The sequence below is a fragment of the Phyllobates terribilis genome, unplaced genomic scaffold, assembly GCF_046119375.1.
Source record: "Phyllobates terribilis strain yellow unplaced genomic scaffold, ASM4611937v1 Scaffold_2__4_contigs__length_985480577, whole genome shotgun sequence".
Classification (NCBI taxonomy): Eukaryota; Metazoa; Chordata; class Amphibia; order Anura; family Dendrobatidae; genus Phyllobates; species Phyllobates terribilis.
Window position 1 is genome coordinate 103,732,100 of NW_027362762.1, and position 22,284 is coordinate 103,754,383.

At 45.8% G+C, this 22,284-nt stretch overlaps 1 protein-coding gene across 1 annotated transcript in view; it reads left to right on the plus strand.

The window, feature by feature from the left end:
• Positions 1-22,284, plus strand: part of CDK8 (cyclin dependent kinase 8) — a 60,231-nt gene that overhangs the window by 16,343 nt on the left and 21,604 nt on the right. Inside the window, exons 2-4 of the mRNA XM_073662458.1 lie at positions 6,188-6,263; positions 11,760-11,870; positions 16,408-16,548. Coding sequence (XP_073518559.1) covers positions 6,188-6,263; positions 11,760-11,870; positions 16,408-16,548 — 328 coding nt within the window. The remainder of the gene's footprint in view (positions 1-6,187; positions 6,264-11,759; positions 11,871-16,407; positions 16,549-22,284) is intronic.

The window sequence follows — 22,284 nt, forward strand, 5'->3', positions numbered from 1 at the left end:
GACCTGGATGGGGCACAGAGCCACAGGATGGGGACCTGGATGGGACACAGAGCCACAGGATGGGGACCTGGATGGGGCACAGAGCCACAGGATGGGGACCTGGATGGGGCACATAGCCACAAGATGTGGACCTGGATGGGGCACATAGCCACAAGATGTGGACCTGGATGGGGCACATAGCCACAAGATGTGGACCTGGATGGGGCACATAGCCACAAGATGTGGACCTGGATGGGGCACAGAGCCACAAGATGTGGACCTGGATGGGGCACAGAGCCACAAGATGTGGACCTGGATGGGGCACAGAGCCACAAGATGTGGACCTGGATGGGGCACAGAGCCACAAGATGTGGACCTGGATGGGGCACAGAGCCACAGGATGGGGACCTGGATGGGGCACAGAGCCACAGGATGGGGACCTGGATGGGGCACAGAGCCACAGGATGGGGACCTGGATGGGGCACAGAGCCACAGGATGGGGACCTGGATGGGGCACAGAGCCACAGGATGGGGACCTGGATGGGGCACAGAGCCACAGGATGGGGACCTGGATGGGGCACAGAGCCACAGGATGGGGACCTGGATGGGGCACAGAGCCACAGGATGGGGACCTGGATGGGGCACAGAGCCACAGGATGGGGACCTGGATGGGGCACAGAGCCACAGGATGGGGACCTGGATGGGGCACAGAGCCACAGGATGGGGACCTGGATGGGGCACAGAGCCACAGGATGGGGACCTGGATGGGGCACAGAGCCACAGGATGGGGACCTGGATGGGGCACAGAGCCACAGGATGGGGACCTGGATGGGGCACAGAGCCACAGGATGGGGACCTGGATGGGGCACAGAGCCACAGGATGGGGACCTGGATGGGGCACAGAGCCACAGGATGGGGACCTGGATGGGGCACAGAGCCTCAGGATGGGGACCTGGATGGGGCACAGAGCCACAAGATGGGGACCAGAGCCACAAGATGGGGACCTGGATGGGGCACAGAGCCACAGGATGGGGACCTGGATGGGGCACAGAGCCTCAAGATGGGGACCTGGATGGGGCACATAGCCTCAAGATGGGGACCTGGATGGGGCACAGAGCCTCAAGATGGGGACCTGGATGGGGCACAGAGCCACAAGATGGGGACCTGGATGGGGCACAGAGCCACAAGATGGGGACCTGGATGGGGCACAGAGCCACAAGATGGGGACCTGGATGGGGCACAGAGCCACAAGATGGGGACCTGGATGGGGCACAGAGCCACAAGATGGGGACCAGAGCCACAACATGGGGACCTGGATGGGGCACATAGCCACAAGATGGGGACCTGGATGGGTCACATAGCCACAGGATGGGGACCTGGATGGGGCACAGAGCCACAAGAGAGGACCTGGATGGGGCACAGAGCCACAAGATGGGGACCTGGATGGGGCACAGAGCCACAAGATGGGGACCTGGATGGGGCACAGAGCCACAAGATGGGGACCTGGATGGGGCACAGAGCCACAAGATGGGGACCTGGATGGGGCACAGAGCCACAAGATGGGGACCTGGATGGGGCACAGAGCCACAAGATGGGGACCTGGATGGGGCACAGAGCCACAAGATGGGGACCTGGATGGGGCACAGAGCCACAAGATGGGGACCTGGATGGGGCACAGAGCCACAAGATGGGGACCTGGATGGGGCACAGAGCCACAAGATGGGGACCTGGATGGGGCACAGAGCCACAAGATGGGGACCTGGATGGGGCACAGAGCCACAAGATGGGGACCTGGATGGGGCACAGAGCCACAAGATGGGGACCTGGATGGGGCACAGAGCCACAAGATGGGGACCTGGATGGGGCACAGAGCCACAAGATGGGGACCTGGATGGGGCACAGAGCCACAAGATGGGGACCTGGATGGGGCACAGAGCCACAAGATGGGGACCTGGATGGGGCACAGAGCCACAAGATGGGGACCTGGATGGGGCACAGAGCCACAAGATGGGGACCTGGATGGGGCACAGAGCCACAAGATGGGGACCTGGATGGGGCACAGAGCCACAAGATGGGGACCTGGATGGGGCACAGAGCCACAAGATGGGGACCTGGATGGGGCACAGAGCCACAAGATGTTTTCCATTATTACTATATGATGCTAATTGTAAGACAATATTACTGTATGTGGCCAATTGGGGGAAATAAAATTGTAAAAAAAATAAAAAATAAAATAAAGCATGAAAAAATATTGGGCACTAAAAATGCTGTTTTATATGTAAACTAAAGTAAACACAAAAAAGTGCACGTTTATTATCGCCACATCCATAACGACCCAAGCCATAAAAAAATAAACACGGCAAAAATGTTCAAAAGGTGTATACAAAAAAAATGGTATCACTAAAAATGTCACATTAAACAAAGAATGCGGCCCCCCAAATTCAAATTTTTTCCATGTGCGGCCCATATACCCAGCCGAGTTTGAGACCCCTGATCTACAGGAAGGGGCCCAGCATGGGGGGCATTATTATCTACAGGAAGGGGCCCAGCATGGGGGGCATTATTATCTACAGGAAGGGGCCCAGCATGGGGGGCGTTATTATCTACAGGAAGGGGCCCAGCATGGGGGGCATTATTATCTACAGGAAGGGGCCCAGCATGGGGGGCATTATTATCTACAGGAAGGGGCCCAGCATGGGGGGCATTATTATCTACAGGAAGGGGCCCAGCATGGGGGGCATTATTATCTACAGGAAGGGGCCCAGCATGGGGGGCATTATTATCTACAGGAAGGGGCCCAGCATGGGGGGCATTATTATCTACAGGAAGGGGCCCAGCATGGGGGGCATTATTATCTACAGGAAGGGGCCCAGCATGGGGGGCATTATTATCTACAGGAAGGGGCCCAGCATGGGGGGCATTATTATCTACAGGAAGGGGCCCAGCATGGGGGGCATTATTATCTACAGGAAGGGGCCCAGCATGGGGGGCATTATTATCTACAGGAAGGGGCCCAGCATGGGGGGCATTATTATCTACAGGAAGGGGCCCAGCATGGGGGGCATTATTATCTACAGGAAGGGGCCCAGCATGGGGGGCATTATTATCTACAGGAAGGGGCCCAGCATGGGGGGCATTATTATCTACAGGAAGGGGCCCAGCATGGGGGGCATTATTATCTACAGGAAGGGGCCCAGCATGGGGGGCATTATTATCTACAGGAAGGGGCCCAGCATGGGGGGCATTATTATCTACAGGAAGGGGCCCAGCATGGGGGGCATTATTATCTACAGGAAGGGGCCCAGCATGGGGGGCATTATTATCTACAGGAAGGGGCCCAGCATGGGGGGCATTATTATCTACAGGAAGGGGCCCAGCATGGGGGGCATTATTATCTACAGGAAGGGGCCCAGCATGGGGGGCATTATTATCTACAGGAAGGGGCCCAGCATGGGGGGCATTATTATCTACAGGAAGGGGCCCAGCATGGGGGGCATTATTATCTACAGGAAGGGGCCCAGCATGGGGGGCATTATTATCTACAGGAAGGGGCCCAGCATGGGGGGCATTATTATCTACAGGAAGGGGCCCAGCATGGGGGGCATTATTATCTACAGGAAGGGGCCCAGCAAGGGGGGGCATTATTACCTACACGAAGGGGCCCAGCAAGGGGGGGCATTATTACCTACAGGAAGGGGCCCAGCAAGGGGGGGCATTATTACCTACAGGAAGGGGCCTAGCAAGGGGGGGCATTATTACCTACAGGAAGGGGCCTAGCACGGGGGGCATTATTACCTACAGGAAGGGGCCCAGCACGGGGAGCATTATTACCTACAGGAAGGGGTCCAGCATGGGGGAGCATTATTACCTACAGGAAGGGGTCCAGCATGGGGGGGCAATATTACCTACAGGAAGGGGCCCAGCATTACTATAAAGAGCCAATTGTAAGAAGAAATAAGACACAATTACTGTATGGGGCTAATTGGGGGTCAAAAAAAAAAACCTTCAGAACAAAGTGTGAAAAATATTGGAAAAATATTTTGCCACTGAAATTATTTTATGTAAAAACTGAAGTTAACAAAGTATACATTTGGTATTGCTGCATCCATAATGACCCATGAGCTATAAAACTGTACAATAGCCCATACAATGAATAACATTTAAAAAAAAAAAAAGTGTAGAAAAAAATTGTATCTCTGAAAACGTCATCTCCTCTTGCTAAGAATGCGGCCCGTCAAATTCAAACTTCAGACTTTTTTCTGTTTGGCCCATTTACGCAGCTGAGTTTGAGACCCTTGCTTTGGATAGAGGCAGCGCGTTTCGCTGCCCAAACAGATTCATCAGGGGTAATATAGTAACCAGTTTAATTGGCTATACAGCCTGGATCTGATAAAACCTATATAGTTACCCACTCAGACGCATCACATGTACTTGCAGGTTTAGGCGCGGTGTACCCAGCATTTAGTGTGTACGTTCAGCATATATTCTTTTCGGATAAATCAAACACATTTAGGCCAAGTGTTTTACTTTTCTCTCTGGTTGGTACCTCACTACTCCACTATAGTCGAATATGCTTCCAATACAAGGACGTCTCTCAGAAATAGTGAAACCAATGTGGCTGCCGAACGCTGTGTATACAGAGCCGTGCCGCATCCTCTGCTCCCGGGTATCTCTTTGCTTTGTTTTCCTAAACACTGCCTCAGCAATGACGCTTTTATATGAAAGTGCATTAAAATAAGTATAAATGCATGTATTGTGTTTGGTCCCAAGTACTCAATAGTGTTAAAGGGTCAGCACAGAAGACTGTTCAAACCAAGCACGGGCGCTCGGTGCTTCATGGCGGGGCCAAACGTTTAAGTGCACCTTCCACTTACTTATTTTCACACTCTGACAGTTCTGTCTTTATAGAGAAAGAAGGGCAATCAAAAAGGGGGGTGGAGATAACAAGAAGGTAGAAAGTGCACTTGATTGTCTCCGCCTTGATGCACCGATCGCCTGTCATTGGTTTGAACAGTCATTCTGTGCTGGTAGAGTCCCTTTTAAAAGGGAATCAGTCAGCAGTTTTTGCTATGTATTCTGAGAGCCTAATTCCAGCGTGTTTCAATGCAGTCAACGTTTTATCAGCCAGAGATTATTACTGCAAGACTAGGTGTCTCCCGCCTCCTATTAAACTGCTCTGTCCAACCCTACCCCCACCACTGATTGGCAGCTTTCTGCCTATGCACAGTGTACACAAAGCTAACAATCAGTGGTGTGGATGGGATTATACAGAGCACAGCATTCAGAGAACTGCTAGATCTGAGAACTGATTGTATCAAAATGATCACATGCATACCACAAAGGGATACATTGCTGGAAACAGGGTCTCTGCCCCTACATCAAGCTGCTCTGATTAAATAGCAGAAACCTGCTGACAGATTCCCTTTAAAAGAGAAATTGAGTGTTTGTCCGACTCCTAGCAACTGCATTTATTTGTCTCCAAAGACAGCTCTGTACTTAGGCAGTCAGCTGCTTGGTGAGGGTGCCGGGTGTGGGACCACCAGTCTCGTATAGATGGCCCATCCTAAGGATGGATGAATAGATTTATATATAAAACATGGATTCTCTACTTCTAGATTCTTACAAATGTCTATAATTTAGAGGTCTAAGGGGTAATGTTTCTCCTTGTGGAGAGTGACATACCGGCTCTGGCATGTCAAGGTAAGGAGGCTTATTTGCCGTGCAATGCTCCTCTGGGAAATTTAATATGCAAATTGCCTCTTCAGAGAAAAAGAGGCTTGAATGCTATTGGAAGCAGCAATCCTACAAGTCACAATCAACCCTTTAACAAGCCTTGCAATATGACTTGGGATAAAAGACAAATCAGAATCTCAATTTGCAGACACGGCGTTTCGGGCTGTTGGCCCTCGTCTGCAAATTGAGATTCTGATTTGGCTTTTATCCCAAGTCATATTGCAAGGCTTGTTAAAGGGTTGATTGTGACTTGTAGGATTGCTGCTTCCAATAGGTGGCGCTATAGAGTACAAGTCCTCTTTTTCTCTGAAGAGGCAATTTGCATATGTAATTTAGAAGATCTCTGTAATCCTGCCGCTTCTTCACAGTTGCCGTTTCTTAGGTTGTTTCCTGACTTGCAGGACTGGCCTCTGATTATTTGCACTGACATTTTGTATCCGCGGCTCTGATTCTGTCTTTTGTTATCTTGTTTTAGGAAAGATGATCGCGATTATGCGCTGAAACAAATAGAAGGTACTGGAATCTCTATGTCGGCGTGCCGGGAAATCGCTGTAAGTGCAACTGTGTGTTGTATTCGCTCCTCTTTATATGTGTGTGAATTATTGTGGTCACTTTCCAGGCAGGTGACATCTCATGTTCTGTAGTGATGACATTTTTGGTATTTGTCATGCTTTGCTGGTTTTCCTGTGGTGTTTGTAGCCTAGTAGTGTAACACTCTTTGCCACGAATTTACAGCAAGGACGTGATATTACTGCTGTGAACTGCATGTGCTTCTAGCCCACGTGGCACACTCCCACAGAATCATTGCCACTTGAAAAGAGACACAGCAGGTTTCCCAGAGACATAACCCTTTTATTCTTCTGTCTACATAGACATACGATGCCTTGTTTTTTTGCAGGACGAGTTATACTTTTGAATAACACCATAGTGTACTGAAAAATGGGAAGAGAAATTGTGGAAAAAACAAAGCGAACTTCTGACATTGTTTTTTGGGAATTATTTTTAAGTTGTACCTTCTGTGGTAAAAATCACCTTGCAATATACACTGCTCAAAAAAATAAAGGGAACACTTAAACAACAGAATATAACTCCAAGTAAATCAAACTTCTGTAAAATCAAACTGTCCACTTAGGAAGCAACACTGATTGAAAATCAATTTCACATGCTGTTGTGCAAATGGAATAGACAAAAGATGGAAATTATTGGCAATTATCAAGACACCCTCAATAAAGGAGTGGTTCTGCAGGTGGGGACCACAGACCACATCTCAGTACCAATGCTTTCTGGCTGATGTTTTGGTCACTTTTGAATGTTGGTTGTGCTTTCACACTCGTGGTAGCATGAGACGGACTCTACAACCCACAGAAGTTGCTCAGGTAGTGCAGCTCATTCAGGATGGCACATCAATGTGAGCTGTGGCAGGAAGGTTTGCTGTGTCTGTCAGCGTAGTGTCCAGAGGCTGGAGGCGCGACCAGGAGACAGGCCAGTACACCAGGAGACGTGGAGGGGGCCGTAGGAGGGCAACAACCCAGCAGCAGGACCGCTACCTCTGTCTTTGTGCAAGGAGGAACAGGAGGAACACTGCCAGAGCCCTGCAAAATGACCTCCAGCAGGCCACAAATGAGCATGTGTCTGCACAAATGGTTAGAAACCGACTCCATGAGGGTGGTATGAGGGCCCGATGTCCACACATGGGGGTTGTGCTCACAGCCCAACACCATGCAGGACGCTTGGCATTTGCCACGGAACACCAGGATTGGCAAAGTCACCACTGGCGCCCTGTGCTCTAAATAGATGGAAGCAGGTTCACACTGAGCACATGTGACAGACGTGACAGAGTCTGGAGACGCAGTGGAGAGCGATCTGCTGCCTGCAACATCCTTCAGCATGACCAGTTTGGCAGTGGGTCAGTAATGGTGTGGGGTGGCATTTCTTTGGAGGGCCGCACAGCCCTCCATGTGCTCGCCAGAGGTAGCCTGACTGCCATTAGGTACCGAGATGAGATACTCAGACCCCTTGTGAAACCATATGCTGGTGCAGTTGGCCCTGGGTTCCTCCTAATGTAGGACAATGCCAGACCTCATGTGGCTGGAGTGTGTCAGCAGTTCCTGCAAGATGAAGGCATTGAAGCTATGGACAGGCCCGCCCGTTCCTCAGACCTGAATCCGATTGAGCACATCTGGGACATCATGTTTCGCTCCATCCACCAACAGACTGTCCAGGAGTTGGCAGATGCTTTAGTCCAGGTCTGGGAGGAGATCCCACAGGAGACCATCCGCAACCTCATCAGGAGCATGCCCAGGCGTTGTAGGGAAGTCATACAGGCACGTGGAGGCCACACACACAATACTGAGCCTCATTTTGACTTGTTTTAAGGACATTACATCAAAGTTGGATCAGCCTGTAGTGTGTTTTTACACTTTAATTTTGGGGGTGACTCCAAATCCAGGCCTCCATTGGTTAATAAATTTGATTTCCATTGATGATTTTTGTGTGATTTTGTTGTCAGTACATTCAACTTTGTACAGAACAAAGTATTCAATGAGAATATTTCATTCATATAGATCTAGGATGTGTTATTTGAGTGCTCCCTTTAATAACGTATGTATGTGTGTATATACAGTACAGACCAAAAGTTTGGACACACCTTCTCATTGAAAGATTTTTCTGTATTTTTATGACTGAAAATTGTACATTCACACTGAAGGCATCAAAACTATGAATTAACACATGTGGAATTATATACTTAACAAAAAAGTGTGAAACAACTGAAAATATGTCTGATATTCTAGGTTCTTCAAAGTAGCCACCTTTTGCTTTGATGACAGCTTTGCACACTCTTGGCATTCTCTTGATGAGCTTCAAGAGGTAGTCACCGGAAATGGTTTTCACTTCACAGGTGTGCCCTGTCAGGTTTAATAAGTGGGATTTCTTGCCTTATAAATGGGGTTGGGACCATCAGTTGTGTTGTGCAGAAGTCTGGTGGATACACAGCTGATAGTCCTACTGAATAGGCTGTTAGCTGCTTTTTTCTTGCCATAATACAAATTCTAAGTAAAGAAAAACGAGTGGCCATCATTACTTTAAGAAATGAAGGTCAGTCAGTTCGAAAAATTGGGCAAACGTTGAAAGTGTCCTCAAGTGCAGTAGCAAAAACCATCAAGCGCTACAAAGAAACTGGCTCACATGATGCTAAGCGTCTCTGGGAACTCCTTCAAGATTGTTGTAGGAGGAACCAAGGGCCAACCGCACCAGCATATGGTCTCACAAGGGGTCTTAGGATCTCATCTCGGTGCCTAATGGCAGTCAGGCTACCTCTGGCGAGCACATGGAGGGCTGTGCGGCCCTCCAAAGAAATGCCACCCCACACCATTACTGACCCACTGCCAAACCGGTCATGCTGAAGGATGTTGCAGGCAGCAGATCGCTCTCCACGGCGTCTCCAGACTGTCATGTCTGTCACATGTGCTCAGTGTGAACCTGCTTTCATCTGTGAAGAGCACAGACACACACACATTTGTGGCCTGCTGGAGGTCATTTTGCAGGGCTCTGGCAGTGCTCCTCCTGTTCCTCCTTGCACAAAGGCGGAGGTAGTGGTCCTGCTGCTGGGTTGTTGCCCTCCTACGGCCCCCTCTACGTCTCCTGTGTACTGGCCTGTCTCCTAGTAGCGCCTCCAGCCTCTGGACACTACGCTGACAGACACAGCAAACCTTCTTGCCACAGCTCACATTGATGTGCCATCCTGGATGAGCTGCACTACCTGAGCAACTTCTGTGGGTTGTAGAGTCCGTCTCATGCTACCACGAGTGTGAAAGCACAACCAACATTCAAAAGTGACCAAAACATCAGCCAGAAAGCATTGGTACTGAGATGTGGTCTGTGGTCCCCACCTGCAGAACCACTCCTTTATTGAGGGTGTCTTGATAATTGCCAATAATTTCCATCTTTTGTCTATTCCATTTGCACAACAGCATGTGAAATTGATTGTCAATCAGTGTTGCTTCCTAAGTGGACAGTTTGATTTCACAGAAGTTTGATTTACTTGGAGTTATATTCTGTTGTTTAAATGTTCCCTTTATTTTTTTGAGCAGTGTGTATGTATGTATGTATGTATGTATGTATGTATGTATGTATGTGTGTGTGTGTGTGTGTGTGTGTGTGTGTATATATATGTATGTATGTGTGTGTGTGTGTGTGTGTGTGTGTGTGTGTGTGTGTGTGTGTGTGTATTTGTGAAAGGGTATTACATCCTGTAAAGATAAGCCCTAACCCGCATCTTTCAGTACAAAAAAATAACAAGATTTTGCATAAGCAAACAACAAATTTTCTTTCATTTTTCCTTTAATTACTGTAATTAACTTTATTTTTATTCCTCTCCCACCCCCAACATCTATTACCGCCAGAAGAATACTATGAGGTACAAATTCTGCTTCTGTACATGGCAGACATTAGACTACCTTGGCATCTCATAAGCCCCCTCCTTCTGAAGCTGAAATGCTACGGACACTATCGACTGTGATGTAAAAGGGGTAATCATCAGAGATTTCAGCAGCCTTCTATCGGATGTCCGATCACCAGCTCGGTCTGGCACGCCTGTGTGGCAGGTTTAAGCCCTGTTTCTGACCTACTTGCACTTGTATTGCCTTTGGTCAGAATGCTTTTTTAAAGGGAATTTATTTGTTATCACTTAGGTAATGGTGTTCCTTTAAAACCGGGGCTGTGGAGTCAGTAAGTGAAAGCACCGTCTCCGACTCCTCAATTTCCCTGACTCCGACTCCACAGCCCTGCCTCACTACTGAGCGTGTACATAAAGTGCAGCACAGATTCATCTCCACTATATGCTGAGATCAGGAAGAGAACAGACATTTATAGGACATTTCATAACTTTCCCAAATTCTTATGAAAACATTTACAGCACATCCTGCATTGTACTACTGTACCCAATGTATTATATATTTTAGGAGTCGGTCCATTTTATACTGACTCCACAGCCCTGATTCCAGCTTCTTTCAGCTGATTCATATTGCCCAAACCAGGAGTAGCATGAATCTGAACCCGGCTGCACGATTGCAGGCAAGTATGTTTTTCTCTGAAATGCTTTTGTTTTTAAGAGAAATACTAATTTGGAGGGATGGCCTGGGATTGTAAGGAGAGACGTGACTAGTCCGGTGCCGCTCCCTGCCGCCTTCCTCTAGTTGATAGCCAGGACTCTCCCTTGTGTGTACGTGGCAAGAGTCCGGTCAGTCACCGGGTGTGGGGGCTAAGCTGTCCGTACTTTGTTGAGGCCGTACATAGGTTGTGTGATTTTTCTGCTAGAAATAGAGAATGAGACGATCCAGTGGAAAGCGCCAAATCCTCCATTTTATGGGTGCTTTATTTTTTGGCGGCCTGGTTAATGTGGTTTTGACACTCTTCTGCAGATTTTTGACTCTGGGCTGAATCAGATCTGAACACCGTTATTAATCTTGGTAAAATGTATGTTGGCTTGTTCAAGGATATAGAGGCAAGGAACAGTCTGCTGCTGCTGGGGGCCAAGGAACAGTTCCTAAAATGAGAACTTTTTTTTTTTTTTTTAATTTCTCCTACAGGTTTTCTGCATGTCCTAAAATAAATTCTGCCATGTTTATCTCCCTAGAGCTCATTTTTAGGAGCGGGTAATAAACACCATCCATTTTAATTTCTCTATACAATTTCGTTAATATTATTTCGTTGAAGAGTGTCCATATGGATGGTCATTAAAGGGGTTGCCTAGGGACTTTTATAACGATGACCCATCCTTCAGACTGGTTACCAATGTCAGATCAGCGTGTCTCCAACACCCAGGACCTCCCCAGATCAGAGGATCGCAGTAGCGGGATGTACACAGTTCAGAAATTACACTGCAGAAACACCTTTTTAAACCTAAGACATATTTTTTCACTGTCCTACATGACTTGTGTCCATTTACCCTATTGCAGTAGTAACCAGGTATCGTTTTTTTGTATGGTTGATGTGAGCTTGCAGTTTGCAGAATTCGTCACCAATTTGATTTTCTTTTTATTTTGTAGCTTCTACGAGAGCTGAAACATCCGAATGTCATCTCTTTACAAAAAGTATTCCTCTCCCACGCGGACAGAAAGGTGTATCTTCTATTTGACTTTGCAGAGCACGACCTATGGGTAAGAGCACCGTGCACTTCTGTTCTTCTGTTAATGGAGATTTCTCAAAACTGGCGCAGAACCTGGCAACTAACAGATTCTAACGTTTCCGAAAGTTTGGTGTTTTTTTGTTTTTCTTTTACCAGGACCTTTTGAAGATTAAAGCAGCATCCTGATTAAAGGGAATCTGTCATCCCCTGGGACGTATATAACCTATTAATATGGGCATACAGGTGATAGAAATGTTAATCTAGTCCTACCTGTATGCTTCATATTAATGGTCTTGTTGTTGTGAAATTTTATTTTATATCTTTAATGATTCCTCCAGGGCCCGGACCTGAAGGAAAGCCCTGCCTTCTGTCTTCATTATATTAGTACCCCCCGCCCCTGCACGTCAGTGTCCTGTGATGTGAAGTTGCGGCACTGTAAGCCCGCGGCCCACGACAAGCTTGCAGTTCATCCCTTCTTCTAAATGCAGAATGTCTGCTGCATAGAAAACACCATTTAGATGGTTGAATGTCATTCGGGTTGCCGAAATTTCTGCAACAAATCTGTCACATGTGAATATCCTCGTACGAGCCATGCGGAGGATTGCAGTCATTCCTTAGAGATTGCATGCATACTTCCAGCAGGTGACGATATATCTCACAGTATTTGTGCTTGCACTCCTCACCCCGGAGCCTTAAAGTGCAAATGTCAAAATGTCCTAGGACGGGAGGTCCTGTTACTTGGAGGCCTATGCAGATAAAGCACCTAGTGACTTGTACAGGGGCCGCAGAATTGACTCTGCTGTATCCTGTAGCCGCCATAGAAGTGGGACTTTTCTGTTACACTTGGCCGTCTAATGAGATTTCGTTTATAAATCCCTTCCGGATCTCGCACTCCTAAGTATAAGAGAAGTGTGATTTGATTGACAGCTCTCAGCTAATTGGATCCGTGTGTGGCCGGGACTGTGTTATTACAGGTGTCTGCACAATGCTAAGCCCTGAGAATCGCCCCGCTGCCCGGGCTCTCTGGTTGGATTCCAGATTTTAATGCAGTTTCCATTTAGTCTTGGGAAGAGTTTTCTTTTCTCCCTTTTTGGCTCTGCCTCCATTGGCTTTTTTCCAGTTGTCTATTTTTTTTTTTTTCTTTGCTCTGGATAAACATACCAACGAAAAGATAAGGGAAGCGGTCATAGAATGAACTCAATGGGCCGGGGCTCTCCTTTCAGCACAAGTATACTGACCCACTGTAACGCACGACGCAGCGGCCAGGCTTCCGGGCCTGGCTGGGATTCTGAGAAAAGGGGTCTCTGAAAGTGCACTTCAGAGCCGGCACCGTTCCAGCATCTCGCCTTTCATCGGCCACAAGTAGAAAGGACTGTCTTTGCCGGCTCTGCCTCCTAAATGCCGTCCTTTGTGTTCCGGCACAATCAGGTGTCCAGTTCAGAAACTGCATTTTAGCTGCTCTCTGGCTGCTTCTCTTAGTGTATTATGAAGGGAGAAACTTACTAAATTCACCAAATTTGATTTGTATGTTTAACTATTACCAATAATGTCAGCACTTTTTCTACATTGAGGACACAATCATGCAAAGGCAAAAACAAGCTGCTAATCCTAGTAGTAATGTAGAACTGTCCTTATAGTTTACTGATTGCACTTTGTAGCGTGCAGCTTCTTGGCTTCTCTCTGTCGACATACGTGTAACGTAACAACTTAGCGCTTTATAGAGGACCTGTCAGCAGATCAAGTGGCCAGTTTTTGCTTTTATTTTACTCCTTCTGCCCCCAAAGTTTTTTTTTCTTTTTTTTGTATGTATATGTGCTCTATAGGTCGAGATATGGTCACTTTTTATTTAGTGCATAATTATATGGCCTTTACCAAAGGGGCTGTGCTCACTTGGTAATTATGGTGAGCAGCCTAGACACGCCCCAGAGGATCCAGTGAGCTGCGCCCCCTCTATAGGCTATTAAAAAATAGCACTAAATCGTCGCTATAGGCCAACACACATAAGGTTTATTTGAGTTTCTCCTTTTTAGTGAAGTAAGCTTCGCCAATAAAATAGAATTTTTCTAACCACGAATATTTTTCCTTCAGTGCTGGAATTTATTCCTTCAGCCTCCTATTTTTCACTAAATAAAACTACCCATCTCTTTGGAACTGTTTGGCGGATTGTAAAGCAGCAAAAAAAGAACATTAAAAATGCTGTTAGTGCCAAATGTATGACGTGGAAACCTGTTAAGGCTCTGTTCACATCAAGGTTACTTGTTCTGCTTATATAGTTCAACAGAACGACATAATAACAAATTTAAAGAGAATTTGTCAGCAGGTTTTTGCTATGTAATCTGAAGACAGAAGGAGTTAGAGGCTGAAACACAGAATTCAGGGATGTGTTACTTGTCAAAGTATGTGCTGTTTACTAAGTGCAAAGGATTTATCACTAAGAGATTAATATTGCCAGACTAGTCTAACTCCGCCTCCTACTGTGATAAGCAGCTCACAGTCTATGGACTCTATGCAGAGAGCTGGTGTGGGCGGGGTTAGCTTGCTTAGCTCTGCTTCATTCTAAATCTAAGAGCTGATTGCTTCAGAACTTCTACACCCAGTAATCAGTGATACATCACTGGATTTACCTTCTCTTTGCTACATCAGGCTGCTCTCAGATGACGTAGCAAAAACCTGCTGACTGATTGCCTTTAACTGACAATCAGTGAGCTGTTTCTGATGGGAGAGTTCAAATTTTTTTGTTTTTTTTGTGAGCTCAACTGATTTGTGAAAGTTGAGCAGAACTATGTGGTAATAAAAGATCTGCTTAATTTTTTATAAATCATCTGAAGAGAGCTGAGAAAAAGACAGAGAAGAGTGATAAACTCTCCTGTCAGAGCAAGCTCACTGACTGATTCTCAAATAATTCATTCTGCAGCCAGCAACAGACAGTGTAAGGCTATGTGCCCACGATGCAGAAATTTTCCTGAGCATTTCTGCATCTCCTTGGCAGAAAAACGCATGCGGTTTTTACATGCGTTTTTGATGCATTTTTTGCATACTTATTTGCCATGCGTTTTTCCAATGTATTGTATAGGCAAATACGCATGCAGAAACGCACAAGAATTGGTCATGTTTGTATTTTTTCTGTGAGTAAAATCCTGACCATGTGCACAGAACTTGCAGAATGTCATATGAAGTCATGGGATAAGGCATGCAATGTGTTTCTGGAGCGTTTACGCGCTGCAAATCCGCACCAAAAACGCATCGTGGGCACACAGCCTAACACAGGCTTTAGATTGCAAATGATGCAAATTTTTTGATGAAATTTATTTGCAAAATTTAATTTTCAGCCAATTAATTTGTCCATATCCTTTTTAAAGATTAAAAAAAAAAACCTCTTAGAAGTTTTCAGCTTAGGAGGTAGGAGTGCGCACAGCTGCTGCCTGAGAGCTACCCCAAAGCGGCGTATGGACACGATAGCTGTTCATAGGCTTCCTACCGAATCCGTACTCCACGCTGCGAGCTCTCTGGCAGGAGCGGGGCGCCCGGTGCCTTCTGAGCACCTCTCTTGTATGAAGTCTTTTGAGCCAACTATGCAGGTCTCAGGACCCGGTGTTCCCACCGATCTGCATAGAATCAATGGGCCTGCAGCATATCAAATATTACCCAAAAGTTTAGTTGCTCTCTAAACATAGATGTTCATAGTAGTAGCATAACTGTCTTATTTCGTCACGTCCCCTCGGCGTTCCTTTATCAGTGAAGTGCTTGGAGCTTCTGTTAGTAAGCCCTCAGGAACGCTCCTCTCTATTTGACTCACTATATTGGTACCATGGATAGCACATTGAATGACACAGGAGACCACCAGAGCCGTCACAGAAGAGGGGTTTGTGAGGATTTACTGCCAGGAGTTCAGGCCACTTTATGGTGAAGGACTCTTGTCCTCAAGGTGCATGATGGATTGAAATGTTCTTGCTTGTTCAACTTCTAAAAACGCCATAATGGGTGTTGTGTTGACCCGTCTACACGCATCTATCTAGAGGTAGTCTTGAGCCTCCTCGGGGCCTGCATAGGTTGGGCCTTACCTGCCGGATCATTGGCTTTCTAGCAACACCTGCTTCTTCCAAGAGCCTCTTAATACTCATTCCATACAAGAGAACAGCCCCCATGTTGTTTGGCAGGATAGCCTTGCAAATTGGACAAGGTTGCACAAAACAAAGGCCATTTTGGGGGCTTTTGGTGGTGGGGTCCAAATGTCCTATTTATGTAAATGTTGGTATGTATGTTAGAAAAGCAAAAATCCCAATAAATGTGACGTAGCAGTGAAGGCAGTGCTGCAGGTTGTAGATGTTGCGTAGGTTGTCCCGGCTGTCACAAGACATATCCATTTCTAGTTTTGCTCTTTTCTGTGTTTTTCTTTCCACCAGTCGGCCATGTAGATTGCCTCGCTTCCTTTTTTATATTTGCTATCTGACCTTTAGCCACAAAGTCATTCAGAGAAGGTTCCAGGAAAATCGGAGACTGCACAACTGAATGGAAATAACCTTCCCCGTGTCTCGTCTCATCGCCAAATGTGTTTTTGCTTCTTTCAGCACATAATCAAATTTCACAGAGCGTCTAAAGCCAACAAGAAACCAGTGCAGTTACCTCGAGGAATGGTGAAGTCACTACTGTATCAGATTCTAGATGGGATTCACTACCTGCACGCCAACTGGGTGTTACATAGAGATTTGGTAAGTTGATCAGCCGCCTGTTTTGCTAGTAGGGTTCCTGTGCTCGCTGACTTTCTTCAGTTTGACTCCTAATCATTCCTCTGCTCTATCCAAAGCATAAGTACAGATCTTCATCTCCCTCTTCTCAGCTGATCTGACCGATCTGCACATTGTTAGACTGCACCCCGGCCCCTCCACCTAATTGGTAATCCCCCTGTCTTACTAGCTCTCTCCCCTCTTTAGTGTTGCAGTTTAGTACTGTAGAAAAACTGCAATTGTGGGAATATTGTTAACCAGCTTTTCGCGCTCCTGCACGGGAAATGGGGGGGGGGGGGGCGGCGCTCCTGCATGGGAAATGGGGGGGGGGGGCAGCGCTCCTGCACGGGAAATGGGGGGGGGGCGGCGCTCCTGCATGGGAAATGGGGAGGGGGGCAGTGCTCCTGCACGGGAAATGGGGGGGCGGGGGTGGCGGCACTCCTGCAAGGGAAATGGGGCGGGGGGGGCGGCGCTCCTGCAAGGGAAATGGGGCGGGGGGGGCGGCGCTCCTGCAAGGGAAATGGGGCGGGGGGGCTCCTGCACGGGAAATGGGGGGGGGGGGGCGGCGCTCCTGCATGGGAAAGGAAGGGGGGGTGCTCCTGCATGGGAAATGGGGGGGGGCGGAGCTCCTGCACGGGAAATGGGGTGGGGGGGCGGAGCTCTTGCACGTGAAATTGGGGGGGCGGAGCTCCTGCATGGGAAAAGGGGGGGCGGAGCTCCTGCACAGAAAAGGGGGGGGCGGCGCTCCTGCGCAGGGGGGGGGGGGGCGGAGCCCCTGCACGGAAAAGGGGGGGGCGGCGGCGGCGCTCCTGCACAGGGGGTGGTGCTCCTGCATGGAAAAGGGGGGGGCGGCGGCGGCGCTCCTGCACAGGGGGTGGTGCTCCTGCATGGTGTTTCAGCCAATATCACATATTAGAAAATAATTAATATGTAGTTTTGCTTTATTTCACTGAACATGAAGTGTGGCTGTTTTTTATATAGTTTTCTAGTATTGGTGTAAGGAAACTACCATGTCATACTGAAAACTGCAGTAATAAGTTTATCGGAGGGTCTGGTGCATTGTTTTTCCTAACAGATTTCAAATGATATTTTTGGGTAGAATTTGGCGTTTTGTTACACTTGCTAATAGTCTAAAGGAAAGGTTAAAACGTCAAAGGCCTTTAATGACTATCTGTCATAATATTTCAAATTACAAAGTATATACATTATTAAACAGATCTTAGACCTGATGACATCTATTTGGTAATGTATGCAGTTGATGTTGTAAAATTTGGTGAGGTCTGACCCTCTGGTGTTTTGTGTATTATGCCTCTCTACAAATACATATATTGAATATATATATCCTCATTTGCATTAGAGGCCCTCCCTTCTCCAGGGATGTAAACAGTGTGCCCCCTAGTGGCCACAATTTCTTATGCAAGACTTTAAGTCTTTTTTCAAATAAACTTTTATTCCTGCCCAAGAGGAGAATAAAATAAATTACTATGCAAAATTAACTTTGTAAAAAAAAAAAAAAATACTTTTATAGAAAATGTCTAAAATGTTAAGTTTATCTGAAGTTTGACCTGAATCTGAAATGTTATCCAAACATTGTAAGTGCTTTTGCGAATTCAAGTGCATGTGGAAAGTTTTCTAAACAACTGGAAAAGAAAATCCTTGACATTCAAGGCTGCTGTGTAATATTTGTTCTGGGATGGTCACCTAGGGCCGGTATTGGCACGCCTGGGGATCTCCTATAAGTCTATAGTAAGTCTTCACGCCTTGCAGACAGTGTCAGTCAAAATATACATTACAAGTCCACTAATGATCCTGAGAAAGTGGGTAGGAGACCTAATTATTTGTAACTTCTAATTTAGGGTTAAAGAGTATTTGTCACCAGATTTCACACCATACACTGCATAGATTTGAATGGATTTTTTTAGACCTGATGAGGCTGCAGAATTCACTTAAAAAATCCATTTTAGAATGGTCGTATAATCCTGTTGGCAAAATGAGAATTTTGAGTCCAGGTGTAGAGCGAGAGATGTCATGAAAAGTTTTATTCAGTCTCTGCCCGCCCAATCTGACAGCTGCTGCTTGTACTGAGCAGTGTGATAACTCAGCAGATAGGAGGGACACTGAGGAGCTGTATCAGGCTAGGTGGGTGGGGATTGAGTTATACTTTCAACAAGGTTTATAAAGTCATTCTGACATGGATTTTCAAAGCAAATACAGCAGCCTCCTCAGGTCTGAGATCTATTTAGTATTGTAAAATCTGGTGACCGATTTACTTTAATTCTTTAAAAATCACACTCTGTATACAGACCGGTATGACTGGACATGTCCAACCAGCTCTATACTGAAGTTCAATATGGTTGTTAATGGTTTCAATAGCTGGGATTGATTGTCTGTAGTCTCTTTTTCTTTATTTAGTTTTATCATGTACTCATGTATATTACTGCCCTCTGTTGGCAAGCCGCTGAACTCAGCTGTTCATACACCGCCTGCTGTTCATACACCGCCCGCAGGATGTTTTCTTGGAAGCACATAAATCTCAATGGAATCTGATTGTACTCCTCTTTATTCATTTCGCATTTATCTGCAAAATGGAAGTAGAATATGTAAATAAACAAGAAAATGCTGAAGCAACACAGAAAGATGATATATAGAGGGCAATGGTTTAATATGCTTGTGGAAATGAGGCCTAATTAATGGTGTTCTCTACAGCATTGACAATGGCCCATCCTCTCCAGGCTTCACATTCTTTACATTGGCTTGCTCAGCAGTGTAACTAGAGTCCGATGGGCCCCAGTGCAAGATTTAGACCTGGGCACCCCACCCTTCACCTCGCCATATGTTGGTCAGATGTATGGGCCCTTGTACATGGAAAATATATAATTTTTTTTAACCATGCCAGCCAGTAGATAGAAAAATATTTAGATTTGAGAGTCCTCAGTGGTTGATACCTTTTTTAATGGCTAACTGAAAAGATGGTAGCAAATTGCAAGCTTTTGAGACTACTCAGGTCTCTTCATCAGGCATAGTATAACACGAAATCTGAAGTCACATATTTATACACAATAGAACACAGAAATAATGCAATAGATGAGACAGGTGACGTAAAGCAGAACTATTACTGTGGGAGAAACCTTTCTGGCTGTAAATATTGGATTAGTTCATAGATAAGGAGTGTGAAAGTTTTATTATCTGGATTGAGGTCTGGTCCAGGGTTGTGATGACCCCACAGGTTTGAGGAGCACATTCCTTTGTAGCTATACATCGGAGGATGTTCATTCAGTTGTTTAATGTTGTTGGAAAAAAAGCAGATCACAGACATGGCACAAAACTAAAGTCATTTCAAATGGCAACTTTAGGGCTTTAAGAAACACTAAAAGAAATCTAGATTAAAAATGTGGTACTCATTAAGGGTAATTTTTTTTCAGACCAAGCAGAGGGAAAAAATTATGGAATCATGAAAAACAAACACCCAAAAGAACACTCCAATACATCACTAGTATTTTGTTGCACCACCTCTGGCTTTAATAACAGCTTGCAGTCTCTGAAGCATGGATTTGATGAGTGACAAACAGTACTCCTCATCAATCTGGCTCCAACTTTCTCTGATTGCTGTTGCCAGATCAGCTTTGCAGGTTGGAACCTTGTCATGGACCATTTTCTTCAACTTCCACCAAAGATTTTCAATTGGATTGAGATCCGGACTATTTGCAGGCCATGACATTGACCTTATGCGTCTTCTTTCAAGGGATGTTTTCACCGTTTTTGCTCTATGGCAGGATGCATTATCATCTTGAAAAATGTCATCATCCCCAAACATTCTTTCAATTGATGGGATAAGAAAACTGTCCACAATATCAATGTAAACTTGGGTATTTATTGAAGATGTAATGACAGCCATCTCCCCAGTGCCTTTACCTGACATGTTCTCTTCATGCAGTCATCTTTACAAATCTCATTGGAACGGCACCAAACAAAAGTTCCAGCATCATCACCTTGCGCCATTGCAGATTCACGATTCATCACTGAATATGACTGTCATCCACAGCCCACGATTGCTTTTCCTTAGCCCATTGTAACCTTGTTTTTTTCTGTTTAGGTGTTAATAATGGCTTTTGTCTAGCTTTTCTGTATATAAATCCCATTTCCTTTGGCGGTTTCTTACAGTTCGGTCAGACATTGACTCCAGTTTCCTCCCATTCGTTCCTCATTTGTTTTGTTGTGCATTTCCTGTTTTGGAGACGTATTGCTTTAAGTTTCCGGTCTTGACGCTTTGATGTCTTCCTTGGTCTACCAGTATGTTTGCCTTTAACAACATTCCCATGTTGTTTATTTGGTCCAGATTTTAGACACTGCTGACTGTGAACAGCCAACATCTTTTGCAACATTGCGTGATGATTTACCTTCTTTTAAGAGTTTGATAATCCTCTCCTTTGTTTCAATTGACATCTCTCCTGTTGGAGCCATGATTCATCTCAGTCCACTTGGTGCAACAGCTCTCCAAGGTGTGATCACTCCTTTTTAGATGCAGACTAACGAGCAGATCTAATTTGATGCAGGTGTTCGTTTTGGAAATGAAAATTTACAGGGTGATTCCATAATTTTTTTCGTCTGCTTGGTCTGAAAAAAATGACTCTTACTGAGTAAGGGTAAAACTGTAACTGAAAAAGACCTGGGTGTATTGGTGGACGACAAGCTCACGTTTAGTGGCCAGTGTCAGGCAGCTGTTGCAAAGGCAAATAAAATAATGGGATGCATTAAAAGAGGCATAGATGCTCATGAGGAGAACATCATTTTACCTCTATACAAGTCATTAGTGCGACCACACTTAGAATAATGTGTACAGTTCTGGTCTCCGATGTATAAGAAAGACATAGCTGAACTAGAGCGGGTGCAGAGAATAGCGACCAAGGTTATTAGAGGACTGGGGGGTCTGCAATACCAAGACAGGTTATTACACTTGGGGTTATTTACTGTGGAAAAACGAAGGCTTAGGGGTGATCTTATTACTATGTACAAGTATATGAGGGGACAGTACAAAGACCTGTCTACTGATGTTTTTACTCTGAGGCCTGAAACGGGGACAAGGGGGCATCTTCTACGTCTGGAGGAAAGAAGGTTTAATCATAATCACAGACGGGGATTCTTTACTGTAAGAGCAGTGAGACTATGGAACTCACTGCCGCATGATGTTATGAGTGATTCACTATTAAAATTTAAGAAGGGCATGGATGCCTTTCTTGAAAAGTATAATATTACAGGTTATATATACTAAATTCCTCAATAGGGCGTTGATCCAGGGAACTAGTCTGATTGTAGTATGGAGTTGGGAAGGAATTTTTTTCCCCAATGTGGAGCTTAGTGTTTGCCACATGTTTTTTTTTTTTGCCTTCCTCTGGATCAGCATGTTAGGCTATAGGTTGAACTAGATGGACTTGGTCTTCCTTCAACCTTAAAAACTATGTTACTATGAGTACCACTTTTTTTTCTTGATTTCTTTTAGTGTTTCTTAAAGCCCTAAAGTTGCCATTTGAAATGACTTTAGTTTTGTGCCATGTCTGTGATCTGCTTTTTTTCAACAACATTAAACAACTGAATGAACATCCTCCGAGTCCGGTGATTCCATAATTTTGGATCCTGGTATAGATGTCTCTCATCCTGGCAGGGGTTAGGGGTGTTAGCTTGCCAATTACCCCATAGATCACTAAAACGAAGCGACTGAGCGAT